Source organism: Orcinus orca, chromosome 20 (assembly GCF_937001465.1).
Source record: "Orcinus orca chromosome 20, mOrcOrc1.1, whole genome shotgun sequence".
In the NCBI taxonomy this organism is placed as follows: Eukaryota; Metazoa; Chordata; class Mammalia; order Artiodactyla; family Delphinidae; genus Orcinus; species Orcinus orca.
In genome coordinates, this window is record NC_064578.1 from 47,962,655 (window position 1) to 47,980,427 (window position 17,773).

At 51.6% G+C, this 17,773-nt stretch overlaps 2 protein-coding genes across 2 annotated transcripts; one reads left to right on the forward strand and one right to left on the reverse strand.

Annotated features, from left to right (window-relative positions):
- Positions 1 to 1,148: 1,148 nt before the first annotated feature.
- DMRTC2 (DMRT like family C2) lies at positions 1,149 to 9,010 on the reverse strand. Its single transcript, XM_049703552.1, has 9 exons — positions 6,327 to 9,010; positions 5,338 to 5,565; positions 5,094 to 5,251; positions 4,735 to 4,811; positions 4,288 to 4,471; positions 4,013 to 4,139; positions 3,149 to 3,209; positions 2,818 to 2,992; positions 1,149 to 1,891 (listed from the first exon to the last, which is right to left on the reverse strand). Exons 1-9 carry the CDS (start codon positions 6,332 to 6,334, stop codon positions 1,845 to 1,847), a joined length of 1,065 nt encoding a protein of 354 aa, XP_049559509.1. The 5' UTR covers positions 6,335 to 9,010; the 3' UTR covers positions 1,149 to 1,844.
- Positions 9,011 to 10,515: 1,505 nt separating this feature from the next.
- On the forward strand, positions 10,516 to 12,346 carry LYPD4 (LY6/PLAUR domain containing 4). Its single transcript, XM_033430849.2, has 4 exons — positions 10,516 to 10,675; positions 10,875 to 11,018; positions 11,477 to 11,803; positions 12,083 to 12,346. Exons 1-4 carry the CDS (start codon positions 10,609 to 10,611, stop codon positions 12,283 to 12,285), a joined length of 741 nt encoding a protein of 246 aa, XP_033286740.1. The 5' UTR covers positions 10,516 to 10,608; the 3' UTR covers positions 12,286 to 12,346.
- Positions 12,347 to 17,773: the final 5,427 nt, after the last annotated feature.

The following is a 17,773-nucleotide window of genomic DNA, read 5'->3' on the forward strand; positions in this document are numbered from 1 at the left end:
TAGAATTAGAAGCAGCTCACCTTCTCAAGGCCCCAAACTAGAAAAGAGCAAGTTGTAATTGGATGCCATCACCATCAATTATCTTGAATAAAAAGAGGTGTAGGTAACATTAGGAAAAAGAATCAGTGATCAGGCACGTCCCTTGAACTTTCTGTTTGGCCCTTCTAAGAGTAGAAATGGGGATGGGGGTCTCCGAGTCTTCATATCTTTGGAATAGCTCACCAGGTCTTCACGTGCTTGGAACAGTTCAAGGAGAAGGACTTGACAGCAGAGGACTAAGAAACAAACGTGAGTAAGACATTATTACTTACTGCTATCTTGAGTAGAAAAATAAAGACTTTTTGAAAAACCCTCGGGACTTGTGTCTGTCTCCTGGAGTCCTGAATTTTTCACTCTATGTATTATAAAAATTACCTGTTGATTTGGGGCCTGGCAAGGAAGGAACCTTTCTCCAATATTTGCCTACAAATTTTCACTAAAATACTTGGGCAAGTCACTTTATCTCTCTAAGGTGTTCCTTTGTTTGTAAAATTGGAGTAATCGTGCATAGCTTACAGAGTTGCTGTGAGGATATACGTGAATTGCATAGAGTGTGTACTCAATAAATGATAATAACTGTCACTAACGTTTTATAGGTCCTTCAGAACTTAGATACATGAATCTCTCTAGTTCAGGAAAAACCCTTGATAAAGACTTAACTTGATTCTTCCTGTACTGATTGGTCTCAGTCTCCCCGTTTGAAAAATGTTACGTTAGATTAGCATTAAGTTGACATTCCATTGACTAAAGCTGGCCTAAAGATATGTCTTGTTTGACCTACATAGGATTTAAAGAAGAAAACTGAGCCAACATTTGAAAATTAAGATGTTTTAAAAAGAAATCTAGTTTTCCAGCTTCTCTTGAAAAATCAGAAGATATGGCAATCCGGAGCCCACGTTCCTGCCTGGCAACAATCCACTAGGGCCAAAAGAAAGCTACCTTCTTAGGTAGGGCATGCATTCTCAGTTTTCTAGGGCTCCTCTGGCCTTCTTTACTCATTTATATGATCTGCTTGGCCCTGTAGGTATTTCCACTTGTGCCCCTCTGGGCAGCTGGAAACTGTCCATGCTTGGCACAGAGCAGTCACTTAATTATTGAGTCAGTGAATCACCTACCGTGTCTGCCTACCACTCTTTCTTATCTGGCCATAAAAAGAAATCCAAGTTTGTAGTTATTTGTGGTAGTTACTGAATATCTGATTTTCACTTTGGGAAGTGAATTGAACAAGTCCTTTCTGTCAGTCAGAATAAACTAGGTTAGGCTGCGGTAGCAAACAATCCCCACATCTCAGTGGCTTAAAACAATACAGGTTTATTTTTTGCTTACTCACACAAACCTAGACACAAAATGAAAATTCTCTCCTGTTTTCACATGCATGGAGACAGACATGAGTGCACAGGTATATACAGAATCACACGTCAAATAAATACCCTGGAACATGAACTCATGCAAAAATCTATTTAGATACTGGTTAACTTAAACTGCACAACTTTCTCTTTGTTGGGGATTTTAAAAGGTCCCAGGATCCGAGGAAGGTAAAAGAATATCCCCCTTCAGCCAAGGAAATGGCCATGCTACAAAAGGAGCCAAAAGCTAACAAAGCACCTGAAAGCTTTAAAACAAGCCTGAAGCTTGTGCTACATTAAATTCCATGCATAAATCTGTAAGTAAAATACCAAATATGCAATGCCTGCAGGCTGTTGCCCCCCTACCCCAGTGAGGCCTCCACCTCTGGGCTTCTAGCTCAGGAGGGAGATGGATCCCAGATGCCCAATATGTAGAGCCACGGAGGGGGCTGGACTGGGTCAGAGAGAGGGGACAACAGGCTGGAATCCTCCTTCTTCAGCAGGAGCTACAGACAGGAAGGAAGGGGGCAGGACCAGGTCACATCTATTTCCCCTCCCAGCAAACCCTCTCGTTTTACCCCATCTAATCCAGGCCCATCTTTCTTCACCTGGATTATAGCAAACACTTCCTCCTCACTGATTTTCCCACTTCTAGTCTTGCCTCATCCAATCCCTCCATCACAGCCACCATACGTGTCTTTCTAAAGCTCAGGGATTCAGAATATGTCCCTTACTCAGAAACATTCCCTTGCTCCCCTTCATGTACAGGTGCTTGTCTAGATGCCCAAGCCTGGCATGCCAGACCTCCATGATCAGAAGCCCCTCCATACTCATCTGCTTCTGTTCCAGCAGTCCCTCCAGTCCCACACAGCATGTCCAATCCACCATTTTGGACAAGAGAAATCTCAGCCTTCCCTCTCTGTCCCCATAGGTGTTTCTCATGCCTCAAGATTCCTCTAGTTCTCTCCAGGTTTGTCACTGAGCTTTCTGAAGGCATCCAGGTTTCCCAAATAGAATGGAAGCTCCTTGAAGGCAGTTATCAAATCTCCTTCCAGGCCAGACCCTTGTTACCTCTTCAGTCCCTCTCCAGACTTCAGCAGGCAGTTTGGGTCCAGAGAAAAAACCTTGGCTGGAGTCAGGAGAACAGGCTTTGCCACTGTCTTGCTATAGGCACTCAGGCAAGTCCCTGCCTCTCTCAGGGCCTCACTTTCCTTGACATCAGGGCACTGGACATTTGCTTTTGAGTACAAAAAGGATAAAACAGATTCACTGAATAACTCTCAACTGTAATCCCAGGGGCTAGGTTGAAAAGCTTGGGGCCTGGGCCTGGGATCTTGAACTTCCTGATCTATTTGGTTAGTCCCTGCTTACTCCAGTACCTCCATTTCTCAGTCATGCCTATCCCATCCCCTCCTTTTAAGGAACAGGTTACCTGGTGGGCCACAGGGGTGGCGCAGGGAAATCCAGGCATGGTTGGAAGGACCAGAAGGGGTCAGGCGGGAAGCCTGAAACGAATCTTTCAGTCCCATAAGAGCCTCGGCTGCCTCCCACTGCAGCTGCCACTCTGAGGGGTCAGAGGTCCAGTCCAGGCGAGAGGCTCTGGGGGCCTGCAAAGGAAAGAGAGAGAAGCAGACTGGGAATCCCCACTTCTGCCCACCCTCCAGGTGCTCCCTCTGCCCCTGGTTACTTCATTATCCCCTACTCTTCCCTTCCCCAAGCTCAACTTCCTCCCAGGGTCCTGGGTCCCAATTCTTCCCCAGGACCTGTGGCTGCAGCAGAAGCGGGTCTGGGGTGCCACAGGGCTGAAGTTTCAGAGTCGAGCATCTGGAAATAAGGAGAAAAGATGCCAGGGGTATTAAACATGGAAAGACAGGTACACATGGAAACAGGGGCAGGATTTTGCTATGTTCTGATCTGGGAATCTGAGTGCCTGCTGGGTCATTAGGCTTTGTGGCCTTGGGCAAGTCCCTTCCTCTGTTATGGCCTGCTTTGTTTTCTGTAAAATGAAAATATCTGTCAGCTTCTTCCTACCAGGGCTACTGTGACGATTATGGGAAATAACTGGTGTCCGCTAAAAAAAAAAACCTGACAAAACATCTAGAGGGATTGAGGTGACTGTTCCTGCCCTACCAGAGTCTGGTTTCCTTCCCTCCTAGTTCCCCAATCGCTATGGAACTTGAGGAGCAGCTTGGCTCACCTTTAGGAAGCTTTCTCTAATGGCCTTTGGCCTCTCTTCTAGGCCTCTGAGGCTCTTAGCAGCATGTCGTCCCCCCCCCGCCCCCCCACCCCACCCCCACTTCAGCAGGCAGTTCAACCCTATCTTATCTGTTTAAGTGGATTTAATAGCCACTACTTGTTTAAGGCCAGGGCTTGTGCTAGCTGTATTCCATATATTATTGCTAATTCTCATTATTACCAAGAAGTAGTAGTGTCTCTGATTTACTGACAGAAAAAAAGGCTTAGAGAGGTAAAGATACTTGTACAAAGGTTCACAGCTAGGCAATGGCAGACCTAGGAGAGCTCTGCCTCACCCATTAGTCTGTGACCTTTTCTTCTTCTTTATCTACTATGGTATCCAGCACAGGGTTAGGCACATCATAAACACATATCTTTTTCTCCCTACTCACGTGTGGGGCAGGGTAGAGGGCCCTTGGGATTCTCCAGAAAGAGGAGCCATCAGTATTGGGCGAGATCCTGAGCAGGCTGGGAGGGGCCCATGAGTGGGCAGCCAGAGGGCAGCGCCACGGTCAAAGCCTAACGAGGGTAAGAGAATGCAGAGCGTATGCAGAGGTCATGGCTTGTCTTCCCTCTTCCTACCCTGTATCTTTTTCCTCTTGTCTTTCTGATACAGTGGTACCTAGTCATTCACATATCTCTTGAATTAACGTTGAATTCATCTTACCAGGGAAAGGATGCAGAGGGACAGCAGGTTCTTGGCATAGCAAGCGGCACACCACTGGGGTTGGTACGGAAAGGCCTGGAGGCAGCCAGTGTCCAGTGGCCAAAGGGCCTGGAGGCACTGGAGTCCGGGGCAAAGGCAAGGCTTCTGGGGGACAGCTGAGCAGCAGAGGCCCCTGGGAGTTCTCCTGCAGGGGGCATAGGTTGGAGTCAGGTACAAGGCTGGAGAAGGAATGGGTATGTTCCAGGATGTAGGTAGGACCCCAAAACTTTAGAGCTTGAAGGGCCATAAAATCCCACTGCTTCATTTTGTCCATGGAATAGAAGTGATTTGCCCAAGATGACACAGCAATTCAGGGCTGGACCTAGAACCCAGGTGCTGAAGGCATACAGGAAGGGATCTGGGCAGGGGCTAAGACAGGGGTCCCCTCAGGGCGCAGTTTTTCCTTACCTTCTCAGGGGGTGTCAGTGCCAGTGGGACTGCCCTATGGGGAGTCTGAGGCTGGGGTGCTATGTTCTCCTTTGCAGCTGTGAGAGACCAGGGAGAGCTTTGGTGAGCTCTTTCTCCTGAGGGCCATCCCACTCCAACCCCAAACTGAATTATCTCTCTCGGTCCCATTTCTACCCACAGACCTCACCGCATCCTCCCAACACTTAATCACATTTTATAGTTGGGGAGGGTGAGGTCCAGAGAATAGAAACACCTTGCCCCAGGTCGCGCACCAATTCAGTGGCAGGACTGGGACTCTTTTTCCTACCTAGGCTTTCCCTGCCCACATTCCTGCCCTGGCCCTGGCCAGAGACACTCACGGTGGAGCCTTGGTTGAGTGACTCCCTTCTTGACACTGCTGGGAGCTTTGGGAGGAGCCGCCCCTTTCCTCATCTGCCCCCGAGCCAGGTGCCGCTTCAGCTGCGCCTCCTCCTGCCTACGCTGGGCCACCTGGGCAGCCATGACTCTTCGGCGCTCCCTAAAGAGGGGGTGGCGAGTCAGAAGGCAGGTCAGCCGCCTTTCGGATGAGGCCCATCCTCTCCCTTCCCTGGATCTCATACTCACAAGACGAGGACACATTTGTGACACTTGCAAGCCTGAAAGAGGCAGAGGCGCTTGTGGCCCTTGAGGCGGGCAGTGACACCGTGACTGCGGCAGCGGGCGCACGTTGGAGAGCGACTGACAACTCTCCTGGGGACGAGCTCCCCGCCCTGGGGGGCTCTAGTCTCACCCCCTGTGGCAGAGTCTGAGGGGCAGTGGTGGACAGCAGGCATTTCATTGGGTTCCATGTATCTAGGGGCAGGAGTGGGGGGTCAGGGTGGACACGTGGGCCCTCTCCTGACCAGCCCTCTTGCCTCTGGGAGGCCACGCCTGAAGGATTTTTCCATTTCGCCCACACCTGGACTCAGCTGTCACCCTTGAGTCTCCCCTGGCTTTCTCCTTCTTCACTTTCCTCAGGCATCATCTTTCCCAAGAACCTCTCTCTTTCCTTTCTTGTGTATCTTTCGATCCAAACATTATTCTCCGCTCACATGTTCCTTTCCAGGCAGAAATCCCAGTTTGGGGCATACTCGCGCACTCTCACGCCCTCTGCAGCAGTTCTTACACCCGCCTTCCACCAACACCCCATTCCCACAGTTTCCCCGGCATTCTCTTCAACAATTATCATCCCTCCCTCCTGCATTTATCCAATTCCCACACATAACGTTTATGCTCCCCTTTCAATTCTTAGCCTCACGTATGCCCTGCAATTCAATTTCTCCCCCGCAGCCCTTTTAATCAGACCACTCCCTTGCACCTCAGTAACTACATCTTTCTCATGGATCCCTTGCCTCACTTTCAAGAATTATTTTCATTCCTTCAGCAAAGGTTTACTGAGCCCCTTCCATGTGCCAGGCCCTGATCGAGGCCCAAAGCCCCCTCCCCACGGCCCAAACTCCTCTCTTGCACCCACACGCCTTCCAAACTAAGGCAATCCCGCGCCGTCGCTGCGCCCGGCCTTTACGCGCCTTCGCCCATTCCCAACAAGCAGCCTCGAACCGCGCCCGCCACACCTCCCCATGCATCTGTTCCTCGCGTGCACCCCCTTCTGCAGCTGTCCCCGCGGCCTCGCCCTGCTCCAGGGTCCCAGGGAGGGCTCGGGGCTCGGGGAGCGCGCCCAGGGGCCTCGGTGGGGGATGGGCGAAGGGGCCGCGAGGACCGTTAGTGGGGAGGCGACCGTTGTCTGGGGCAGGGAGTCCAGCGAAGACAGGGAGGGGAAGAGACGGGAGGGGCGGGGTCGCGTTCGCGTCGTCAGCCGCGGTTACCACAGCCTCGAGCGAAGTCACACTCAGGATGAGGCGAAAGAAGGTGGTGGGGCAGTGGGGTGAGGAATGGCCTCGCTCGCGCCACTTTTCCCGCCCCTTCTTACAAGGACCAATGAGCTTCAAGCGGCGCCTTCTGCCGCCGAGGCGAGCGACCAGTGCGCTTCAAGATCCTTCACTGACGGCCCGCCCCTTTACCTCCGGCCCGCTTCTCCTCGCGCCAGACTATCAGGCCAGCCAATAGAGCGTCGAGTTGAGTCTCGCGACACTTCTCCCTCCTTGTGTGATTTGCCTTCCCAGACTGTTCTTTCCCTTTTTGGGGAGGTGGCCAATGGGGCGTCGAGTAACGCTTCCAGGACGAGGCTGGCCCTGCCCCCCCAGGAACGGCTGCCCGGCCCGCCCTCCCGCGCACGCGCAGTCTCGCCCTCCGGCCAGCACTGCAGGGACGGCGCCTCTTGAGCGTTTGTCTTCGACTCTGCGCGGGCGGTTACTCTTTGCTGTGTGGATGCCCGTGCTTTCGCACTTCTCTCCCGCTGCCCAACTCCCGATCTACCTTTCTCCTTTTATGTTCCCTGTGCTGTGATATCCCTGTTTCCTTCCTGGGTCCCACCTTCTCACGCTGAGCCCCATTCCTTGTGTCTCTTATCGTCCGCGCTGGTGCTGATTTTCCTAACTCTGACATTTTCCGTCTCTGAGAGCCTCTCTCTCTCTGCCTGTTCATCCTGCTGATTTTCGGAACCTCTTTCTCCACGTGCCTCATTCCCTCATAGCCTGGACCCCTGCCCCTCCCATCCTCCTCTTCGCTTCCTGAGACGCTTCTGTGGTTTTTCTGTCTTTTTAGCCTTTTCCACCGTCTGTGTTCATCTTCCTCCCGGATTGCACCCCATTCTCGGTGCTCCACTCTCTAATTGTAGCCTTCTCTGTGCATCTCTACTAGACCCATCTCACGGTTTCCCTCCCCATTCTCCGTGGTGTGCCCTTTTCTCTATGCATTCTGCCCTGTCTCCTTTTCTCTCTTTGAGCCTCTAAGATTGTCTCCTCTCTCCCCTGAGAACCCGGTCCTTGTGCCCCACTCCTCATTTTTCTGCCGCTCCCGATTGTGCTTTCTCTGCTCCCTGCAAGGTTCCATTCCAACAGTTTGCTCCTCCTTGTCTGTGTGGTTTCTCTTTTGTAGGGATAGCATCGCCTCTGACCACCACTCCATCCCTTTTTCCTTGAGGATTTCATTCCACTCTTTTCTGGTTGTGTCCGTGCTTGTTCTCAGATTGCTGGGTCCCGTTGTTTTGCGTTCCCAGGCAGGTGTGTGCCATCTTCTCTGCTTGGTCCAACTCCTTTGTTTGATCCTTTGTCAGCCTTCATTTCCCCTTCCTGTGTCCCATCTTTTCTGCTGGTCTTGGCCTCTTAGTTTGCCGCAGATTTCTGGATTACGGATCCTGTGTCAGGTATTCTGGACAGAGAAGTGTGGCAGAAGTGACCTCTAGCTGGACTGCTGTGCAGGGGGGCAGTACTAGACGAAGTTGGAAAGGTTGTTGGGGGCCAGTCTGGGGGAGGAAGGGTGAGGATGTGTGGAATGCTTCAATGCCAGCTGAAGCAATTGACATTAAACCTTTAGGTAGTGGAGAGAGAGATAGGGGGACCAACATTTTTGGAGAGCTTAGCTCTTGCCTGGCACTTTATACTAATAATCTTATTAATTTTCAACAATGACTCTATGGGATATATTACTAATATATTTTATAAATGAGTTCAATAAGATGCACAAGATTACACAGCTAGACAATGGAGAGGTAAAGATTCCAGCGTTGGTCTGTCTTTGAGTCCAAAGTCTATCAACTTTGTACAACCTACAGTGTTTTAGTTATTTCCAGTAATCCCCAGTTCCCCACTTTTATTCTCTAACTGTTGCATAGGCACTCATTTCAGGTGGTTAATGCATATCTTTTAGTTTGTGTGTGTTCTTGCAAGATGTGCGGTGTTTTATGTGCATGATGCTTCAATTTATGCGAATGACATTATTTACTATTTAAAATAATCAGCACTGTTTTTATGATCCATCCAGTGCATGTGATGCGTACATCTAACCAGTTGCTTCTAACTGCTGCATGCTATTCCATGGTGTGCATCCCCTGCGTGTCGCATGTTCACTAGGTCTCAGGGAGGGACGCCCACATTGCCTTCAGCTCACTGTCACCATAATAATGCTACATTCTCATGTGTTCCTTTGTAGTTGAAGGTGGAAATCTCTGTTATGTGTACCTAGGATATACCAGAGATGGCTCTTTGTAAGCCTAATTTGACTAAGTATTGCCAGACTCCTCCCCACAATGAATGATGCTTTGGGTCTGAGACACTGTTCAGAACTCCTCCCTTCCTCAGGGTCCAGAAGAGGACCCTATCCCTGGCCCCAACTACCCCATGAGCAGCAGTGCACAAGGGTCTCTGTAGCCCCACAGTCCTACCAATGCTCATAGTTTTCCAGCTTTCTGATCCCTCGCCAGTCTGATAGATGCACATTTGGATACATTGTATTTCTCTGATTATTGTTGAGCTGGGGTGTTTCTTCATATGCTTGTTAGACTTTGTTTTTTTTGTTGTTGTTTGTTTTGTTTTGTTTTGCGGTACGCAGGCCTCTCACTGTTGTGGCCTCTCCTGTTGCGGAGCACAGGCTCCGGACGCACAGGCTCAGCAGCCATGGCTCACGGGCCTAGCCGCTCCGCGGTATGTGGGATCTTCCCGGACCGGGGCACGAACCCGTGTCCCCTGCATCGGCAGGTGGACTCTCAACCACTGTGCCACCAGGGAAGCCCCCTGGTTTGTTTTTGAGATTGCTTCTTCATATGCTTGGTCCATTCCCCTGCTGGGGTTGCTCTCTTTTTCTTGTCAATTTGCCTGAGATCCTTGACCATTCTCGTTTTAAGACTTTGTATGTGCTCTTATGCCAATTTTGGCACTTCATATTATTTTAGAAACTTATCCACTTCATCTGGGTTTTCAAATTTATAAATGTAGAGTTGTTAATGACACTTTTATTATTCTTAGAACATGTGATGTCTGTTAATTTTTCATTCTGTATTTTATTTGCATCTTTTTTTCTTGATCAGAGTTGCCAGAGAATTATCTTAGTAATATTGTCAAAGAATGAATATTAGTCTTTTGTAATACTTTTTTGTTGTTTTCTATTCCATTGATTTCTGTCATCATCTTTATTTCTATCCCTTTTTGGGGGATGCTTTGTGGTCTCATATAACTTCTTGAGTTAATTCATAAACATTTTGTAATTCTTCTTGTTTCCTGATAAATGTATTTAAATTATAAATTTACTTCTGAATATTGATTTAGAAATCAGAGTCCCAAATTTTGATGTGTATTTTAAAAAACTTTTGATGTTGAAATGATTATTGGCTTACAAGAAGTTGCAAAAATTTTAGAGTCCCTTAAACCCTTCTTCCAGTTCCCCATAGGGACATTCTGTATAACTGTAGTATATGAGCAGGAAATTGACATTGGTATATTACTCTTAACTAACTTATAGGCCTTATTCAGTTTTCATCAGATTTTACATGCACGTGTGTGTGTGTGACATGTAGTATGTTTGCTATTATTCAGTTCTAAATACTTTTTAATTTCTTTTTCGAGTCAAGGGTTATTTAGTAATATGTTGGTTAACTCCTACACACACATTTGTTGTTCTGACCTCATTGTCTCTGGATGGAGAATAGCCTGTATGATAGTGATCCTTTGAATAAGCCAGCGTCCTCTGCTCAGCACCATGTCCAGTGGCAGAACCTAAGCAGGAGAGTGAAGAGTCAGGATTTGAGAAGCTAATGTGGGTTCGGGTTAGGTTGGAAGAGAGACTATGGAGATGGGAAGACCTGTGTCCCTGAAGGGCTCAGGGAGCCTATGTTAATGAAAATGATAATCAACTTTCTGCTCCAGAAACAGTGACCCAGAGGCTGACAAGAACTGAGCTTGAGACCTAGATTGAAATTGGTTCCAGACCGAGGCCCAGCATCCAGGACCCAGACACAGGACCATGGGACCTCAGCATTTGAGCCCCGTGCAGCTGCTCTGTCTCCTAGGGGCCATTTCCACTCTGCCTTGTATGTCCTTTGTGGCTGGACCCTTAGGGACCCTCTTGGCTGGGATGGGAGGGCTGGATTCATGTCACTGGGGGAAGGAAAGCTGCATATCTGGGTCCCTCGGGAGACAGGGTCTGTGGAGGCTGAGCTCTTGATTGGCGGTTCGGGGCTGAGAAGGCAATGTGAGGGGCAGGTGACTGGAAGAACATTCTCTCTTTAGGGGCTGGAGCTCTTTTGTGTTATGAAGCAACATCTTCCCTCTTCAGAGCTGTTGATCTCCATAACTGGCAATGGCTTCTGATGAGGAGCATGGTGTGTAAACTGAATGAGGGCTGTGAGGAGACGCTGGTGTTCATCGAGACAGGTGAACAGGGGTGACTTTGCGACATTTTGTTTGCTTGGTCTTCTGACCCCACCTCCATTCCTAGCACCCAGGGACTCTGGACTTGAGTTCCAGATATCTACCCCATTATATGTTTGGGAACAGCATCCAGACATCGGCAGGAGAGGGGCAGGACCCAGCTGGTTGTGGTGTGGGCTGGATAAGAGGACACAATGGAGGTGGACAGATCCCAGGAGGAGAGGGGGACTCTGGGAGAGAAGACAAGTTTGGGATACAAGGGAGAGAGGCGCAGACGGGCTCCTGTGGGGAGAAGAGTGAGGAGAGGCAGATGAGACGTGGGAAATCTGAGTGGTGAGAGGACAGTGGGGGAGGGGCAAAGTTGGTGATGGGGCAGCAGGAAGAGCAGGGCGTGGGCTGGGAGCTTGAACTGGGTGTGGCCAGCGACACTGATCAGAGCTCTCCAATCTTCTGCCCCACAGGGACCAGAAGGGGAATTGTGGGTTTTAAAGGCTGCAGCCCAGCTTCATCTTACCCCCCGCAAGTCTCCTACCTCGTTTCGCCGCCCGGATTGTCCATTGCCTCCTATAGCCGTGTCTGCCGGACATACCTCTGCAATAACCTCACCAACATGGATCCTTTTGTGAAACTCAAGGCCAAGGCTCCTAAGGCTTTAGCATCTTCTTCCCATAGTTGCCCAACCTGTGTGGGCGAGCACTCCAAGGACTGCCTCCCAAATTTTGTCACCACCGAGGCTTGCCCCAACAATGCTACTGAGTGTTACAGTTCCACCTTAAAATTTCAGGCAGGTGAGAGAAGAGAAACTTTCTTTCTCAGATGCCTGCTCTAGGCCTGCTGCCTTCCCGTCTCTGAGGGAGGTGGGTGGGACTGAGGTCCCATGGTCCTGTGTCTGGGTCCTGGGGGATGGGGGTTGTGGCACATAATTCCAAGGAGGAGGGGAGAAGGTGCCTGGTACCTGAGTGTTTGGTGGGAGAGCAGGGGTCCTGGTTTGTGAGGGGTGTCTGGAAGGAGGGGTAGGATGTTTGAGTCTTGAAAGTGTCTCTGACTCCTTGCTCTCTTCCTTACAGGGTATCTCAATACCACCTTCCTCCTCATGGGCTGTGCTCGTGAAAACACCGATATTTTATCCCACTTTCACCATATTGGCAGCATCAGAGTGACTGAGGCCATCAACATCTTAGAAAAGGCCCAGTTTGCTGGTGCAGAGCCCTCTAGTGGGAGACCTGCTTGGGGCATCCTCTTAGGCCTTCTGTTTGCCTTCAGGGACTGACGATCTAGCTGGACCAAACACCCCTACCCCTTCACATAGTGAAATAAAGTTACGGAGTTGCCTTTCTGCCTTGTCCTGTGGTCCATGAGGGTTGTGGAGGCGTGAAAGGTCTGAGGAGGGCCAGACGTGTCCAGGGAGGTGGAGGGGAGGGGCAGGTAATGGGCAGTGCTCGCTGTGAAGTGCGCAGGGGGCTTGGGGAGGAGGATCATTGGCAAAGTGACAGAATCATGCCCAGCAAGCAGGAGAAACCTAAACACTCCCCTTCGCCGCCGCCTCCTGAGGATGTGAGTTCTAGCCTGGGTTCAGCCATTGACTTGGAGATCCTGGCCAAACCTTCTCCCTTTTTGGGCTTCCATTTCCTCCCCTGTAACATGAAGGCCTTGTAGGGAAGTCATAGGGATTATAAATTCAATTTGAGTGAAGTTTAAAACCATATATTTTATGATAAAGCACCTTTAACTTAAGATGGCCAGAGCACTGACACTGATATGATATATTTGCTGTAAAGAGAATTATGAGAGTTTTATTTTTCTGATATTAAAAGTTACTTAATGAAGACTTGTTTCCATTAAAAAAAATAAAATGAAGGCCTTATGAATTAGAAGCGTGGCTCATTGGTATGAGTCAGATACTGTGGTAGTATCTGGCTAGGGTTTTTTTGTTTGTTGTGTTTTGCTTTTGGTGCAAAAAATTTATTAAATGAAAATGGACGTGGATACAAAGGGCATGTGGTACGTGAGTGAGACATGTTCTGAGCCAGCCAGACTCAAGGTTGCAAGGCCACTTTTTTTCCAGCTTTACTGAGGTATAATTGACAAAATTGCAATATAGTTAAAGTGTACAGCATGATGATGTGATATATGTATACATCGTAAAAGGATTCCTACCACTGAGTTAGCTAACACATTCGTCACCTCACATACGTACCCTTTTCTTTCTTCTGATGAGAACACAAGTTCTATTCTCTTAGCAAATTGCAGTTATATAATACAGTATTATCAACTATAGTCAACATGTTATACATTAGATCCTCAGACCCTATTCATCTTATAACTGAAAGTTTGTACTCTTTTACCAACTTTTCCCTATTTTCCCCCAACCGTAGCCCCTGGCAACCATTTTTTGAATCTCTGTTTCTATGAGTTCAACTTTTTTTTTTTTTTTTGTGGTATGCGGGCCTCTCACTGTTGTGGCCTACCCCGTTGCAGAGCACAGGCTCCGGACGCGCAGGTTCAGCGTCCATGGCTCGTGGGCCCAGCCGCTCCGCGGCATGTGGGATCTTCCCGGACAGGGGCATGAACCCGTGTCCCCTGCATCGGCAGGCGGACTCTCAACCACTGCGCCACCAGGGAAGCCCTCCAAGGCCCGTTCTTGACCATGGTGTGTGCTGCCTCTGGGCACACTGTCCTGTTGGTGAGGCTGTGTCTTGCCGTGTGACAGGGAATGGCCTTGGGCCCAGTCTGAGCTCTGAGCCTGTCTGAGCCTTCCTGTGTGTGTCTGGAGCCAACTCCAGTTCTAACCTTGGCTAATGATGATGTCTATGGCAGAGAAGATGATGAGTTTGGGGGTCTCTGGGCCTGGGGGCTATGTCAGTTTCTTTTCTGCACAGGAAATTCCCAAAGGTCCTCACTTGGATTGACACATACTCCTAATCCAGAAAGAACTGCATGTGTGCCTCTGCCTGAGGCTTGTAGCATCTCTGTTGGTCTGTCAGTGTTTCTCCAGCCTGATGAGATCTGTAAATAATGTGACCCCCTAGGGAACCCAGGTGACAGCACTTCCTTCTCCCAAGTGAAGGTTAGGCTGTCCAAAGCCAACCCAGGGCCCCTTAGTCCTAGGAGTAGGAGTCAAGAAGTTAGGTCCTAGGGCAGTCAGGCTGAGGCAGGTGGACTGACAACAAATGGATGAGCGGATTGAATAAAGGATGGTGGGACAGGGCTGTTTGGAGCTGTACTGCACCCCTCCTCCAGGCATTCCCCACTATGGGGCACCCCTTCCTCCTTCCTTTCCCTGACTCACCCCTAAACTTCCTTTTTGGACAACAGCTTCTAAACCTTTTCCTCATTACCGTCGCAAGAGTGTCAGAGACTTGGGACTTCTTAACGCATCCCAGTGGGTAAGACTCTGCGCTTCCACTGCAGGGGGAACAGGTTCGATCCCTGGTCGGGGAACTAAGATTCCCTCATGCCCCAGTGTGGCCAAAAAAAAAAGGTGACTCATACCTGAAAATCGCGCTTGAACCATTTCCCACCTTAGAAACACCGAGGGCAGGAGTTGCCCACGGTCACACAGTGAGTCCGGAGCCGGAAGAGGAATCCTGGTCCGGGACACTCACATTCTGGACTCCCCTCCCAAGATGGTACTGGGATGTCTGATAGTCTCTCTGCTGGGTGTGGTATTTCCCTCTCACATCACCCGCTTCTCTCAGTGGATTATCCCCGCACGCCCGCCCCACAGGGCGGCAATGAGCCAGTCTACGGGCTCCCCCACTTCCTGTGGCAGGACGTCAGTCCACTCGGTCCCCAGTTTCCCATAGGATGTCTAAAGTACCTTCAGAGCTGCTGCCCACCCCCGCCCGCTCACCTCTGGCTTTGTCTTTTAGCCACCGTCGGCGCCTACGGCTCTTGGACCCCTCTTGGGCCCTTTTCGCGGTCAGGGCCCCACGGACCAAGGCGGTTCCGTCCCCCTAGCTTACTCCATCAATCCTATGTGGTCCCCGATCCCGGGGCTAATTCCAGAGGCCAGGGCCGAATCCAGTCGCCAGTCCCGGCCCCTAGGGCCAATCCTTGCTATCGGGCCCCCAACACCACCCAGTCCCGGACTTGCTCCTCTCTGGGTCGCGCCCCAAGAGCAATCCGGGCTTCACTCCATTGCGGGGCCCCGCCCCCCATGGCTAAGGACTGAGGCCTGGCCCCGCCCCCTTACGCGCATCGAACAGACCACGGACCAACAACAAATGCAGCCCTGGAGGCGGCAAAAGCGTCTTTCTGGCCAAACTAGTGGGGAGTCCCGCGGGGGTCTCTCCAGCGGGGAAGCCTGGGTCTTTTCACGTGTTGGCTATCAGCGTCGTTTCCCCACTGCACTTGCCACATAGGAATCATCTAGAACGCATCCGGCCCACCCGCTGGAGCAGGAGACAAGGCTGCTGCTGAGCCTCCTTCTAGGGGCGAGGGGCCCGCCAGGTCCTCAGGCAGTTGGAAATCGGGCGGGGCGACAGTGCCTGAGGCAAAGCTCTGTCTGTGAGCCATTGGAGGGGGAAGCCCCGCCCTTTCCTCCGCCTTCTGTCCTCTAGTTCTCCTATTCTCTTTCTCAGGGTTCTTTTCTCTGCCCTCTCCTTTCTGGCGAGAATGGAAGTGAGTGGATGGTGGACCTAAGAGTGATCAATGACTGCGCATTGGTCCCGAGCTGCTCATCGCCTCGCTGGAGGGAGAGAGGGCGTGGCGCCAGCCTCGGAAAAGGCGGGAAATGGAGGAGGCTCGAGGCTCGCGCATGCGCACAAATCAACTCTTTCCGACGGTCCCGGAGAGGCGGCTTTGGCTGTGGCGGCGCTGTGGTGAAGGTGTCCCTTGAGACTGGGTTCGGGAGGCCCAGGGAAACCGCTGTTTATCTTTAGCACCAGAAGCACCATCGCTCCCCTCCTCCCCACCCTCCCAAAGCACACGAGCAGCCGTGGCACTGAGAGACCCGGATGACCCTCTTCTCCTCAGTCCTGAGAGAGGCGGCCCAGCCCTTCCGGGGGACACAGGCCTCTGGGCTGAGACCCCCATTACCAGCCTTCGGACTAACCGTCCTCACAGCGCCCTCAGCTTCCGGAGTGCGGCCGCCTTGTTTCCCCCCCTCTGGCTATCTCACCGAGTCTCCCCACGTTCCCCGGAGAGAACTTGCGCCCCACCTTGTGCAGGGCAGGGCTTCTGAGCGCAGAGAAGGAGCTCAGGGCCCGAGCCTGCTCCCCGGGGGCACCATGGCCGGCTTCGGAGGAGGGGCAGGGATGCTGCCGCCAGTGGAGTCTTGTGCCCACGACCCGCCCACGCCGCTCCCCCAGCTCTCCCTCCCGTCAGCGCCGACCTTGCCTGGGACTTGGGCGGAGCCCCAGCGCCCCTCCCAGGCGCCCCCTTCCTGAGATCACAACCCACGAGGCCATGGGCCCGGCGGGACTGGGACTCCCTGGGGACAAGTGTCCTCCTGCCCACTGGACAGCCCAGAGAGCTCAAGGGTCGCTCCTGCCCGGTTTTCGGCCTGGCCTGCGTGGACACTCGCCGAAGGTAAGGGTCCACGTTCAGCAGGGTGCCGCGGTGGCCCACTTGGTGCCCGCCCCAGAGCGGTGCTCAGGGTTGGGGATCCAAGGGATGAGTACGGGCCCCTCGCCCAGGGCCTTTTTAGTTTCTGTTTGATTTCCCCCAGATCCCCGCGGGGAGGCAGCCTGGAGCGGGGGAAGGAGTCAGAGGCTCGCTGGGGGTCCTGGCTTGGCCAGCCCCTAACTGCCCAGCCTCCTGCAGGATCCCTCTCTTCTCTAGGGCTCAGCTTCCTCCTCCGTCAAATGGGGCTGTTGATCTGTGTCTGCAGGGCCGTTGCGGGGTCACCTGAGCTCACCTGACATTCTGGCAGGCCTGAGTTCTTCCTGAGCAAATGAATGACCATCCCTGGGAGGCCCCCTTCCTCCAAGCTCAACTTACCTGGGTTCCGGTAGCGTCTGGGGTTCTGGCTGCTGGTTTTCTTACTGGGTAATGACGTCCCACCAAATCCCGACATCACTTCATAACCAGGTTTCCCCTTGAAGACCGGCTTCATTCCTGGGCCACTGTTCCACCCCTCTGGGCTGGCGAGTTGGTCTCTAACGTAAACCCTAAATCCGAATCTGCACCAGAATCTACTACCCGTTCAAGAAATGTCTTGTGTTCAGAGGCCGGTTGCTGCATGGATGGTTCGTTTGGTTTTGACAGAAATTGCCACTCAGCCAAAGATCCCTCTTGGGATTTGGCTCCCTGGGCTGGAGCTGCGTGCTGAGCTGTAGGGTCTGACTGTCTCCGTCTCTCTTGGGACATCAGTTCCGTCTGGGCAGGTGGTCCATTTTGGGGTCCAGGTCCTACCTGGGCTCCAGCTCCCTCTCTCAATTCCAGCTCCTGTTGAGTTCTAGAATCTTTTCCCGGCCCAGGTCTGTGCTGTGAGGCAGCTTCCTGTTTCCTGAAGGGCATCCTTTGGATGGGAGGTGACTGCTGTGGTGCAGGCTCCTGTGGGGCAAGAAATTCCTGCTGCAAAGCAGATTTTTGCTGTGCTCGAGGTTCCTGCTGGGATTCAGCTTCATGTTGGGCAAGGGGTCTTTGCTGTGCAGTGCGCTTCTGTTGGGTATCGGGTCCCTGCTGAGCCTTAGATGCTGGCTGAGCTGTGGGTGTCTTTTCTGGCCCAGACTCTGACTGGGTGATAGGTGTCTGGTGTGGCTCAGGTTCCCAGTCAGGCCTAGGAACTAACTTAGAGCCTGGCTCCATTGTTG

Coding starts and splice junctions, on each gene's coding strand:
- LYPD4 (XM_033430849.2), top strand. CDS start 10,609: ATGGGACCTCAGCATTTGAGCCCCGTGCAGCTGCTCTGTCTCCTAGGG. Junction 10,676..10,874: donor GGCCATTTCCACTCTGCCTT/GTATGTCCTTTG, acceptor TTCTCTCTTTAG/GGGCTGGAGCTCTTTTGTGT. Junction 11,804..12,082: donor CACCTTAAAATTTCAGGCAG/GTGAGAGAAGAG, acceptor TCTTCCTTACAG/GGTATCTCAATACCACCTTC.
- DMRTC2 (XM_049703552.1), bottom strand. Junction 4,472..4,734: donor CACTGACACCCCCTGAGAAG/GTAAGGAAAAAC, acceptor TGCCCCCTGCAG/GAGAACTCCCAGGGGCCTCT. Junction 2,993..3,148: donor CGCTTCTGCTGCAGCCACAG/GTCCTGGGGAAG, acceptor TTTCCTTTGCAG/GCCCCCAGAGCCTCTCGCCT.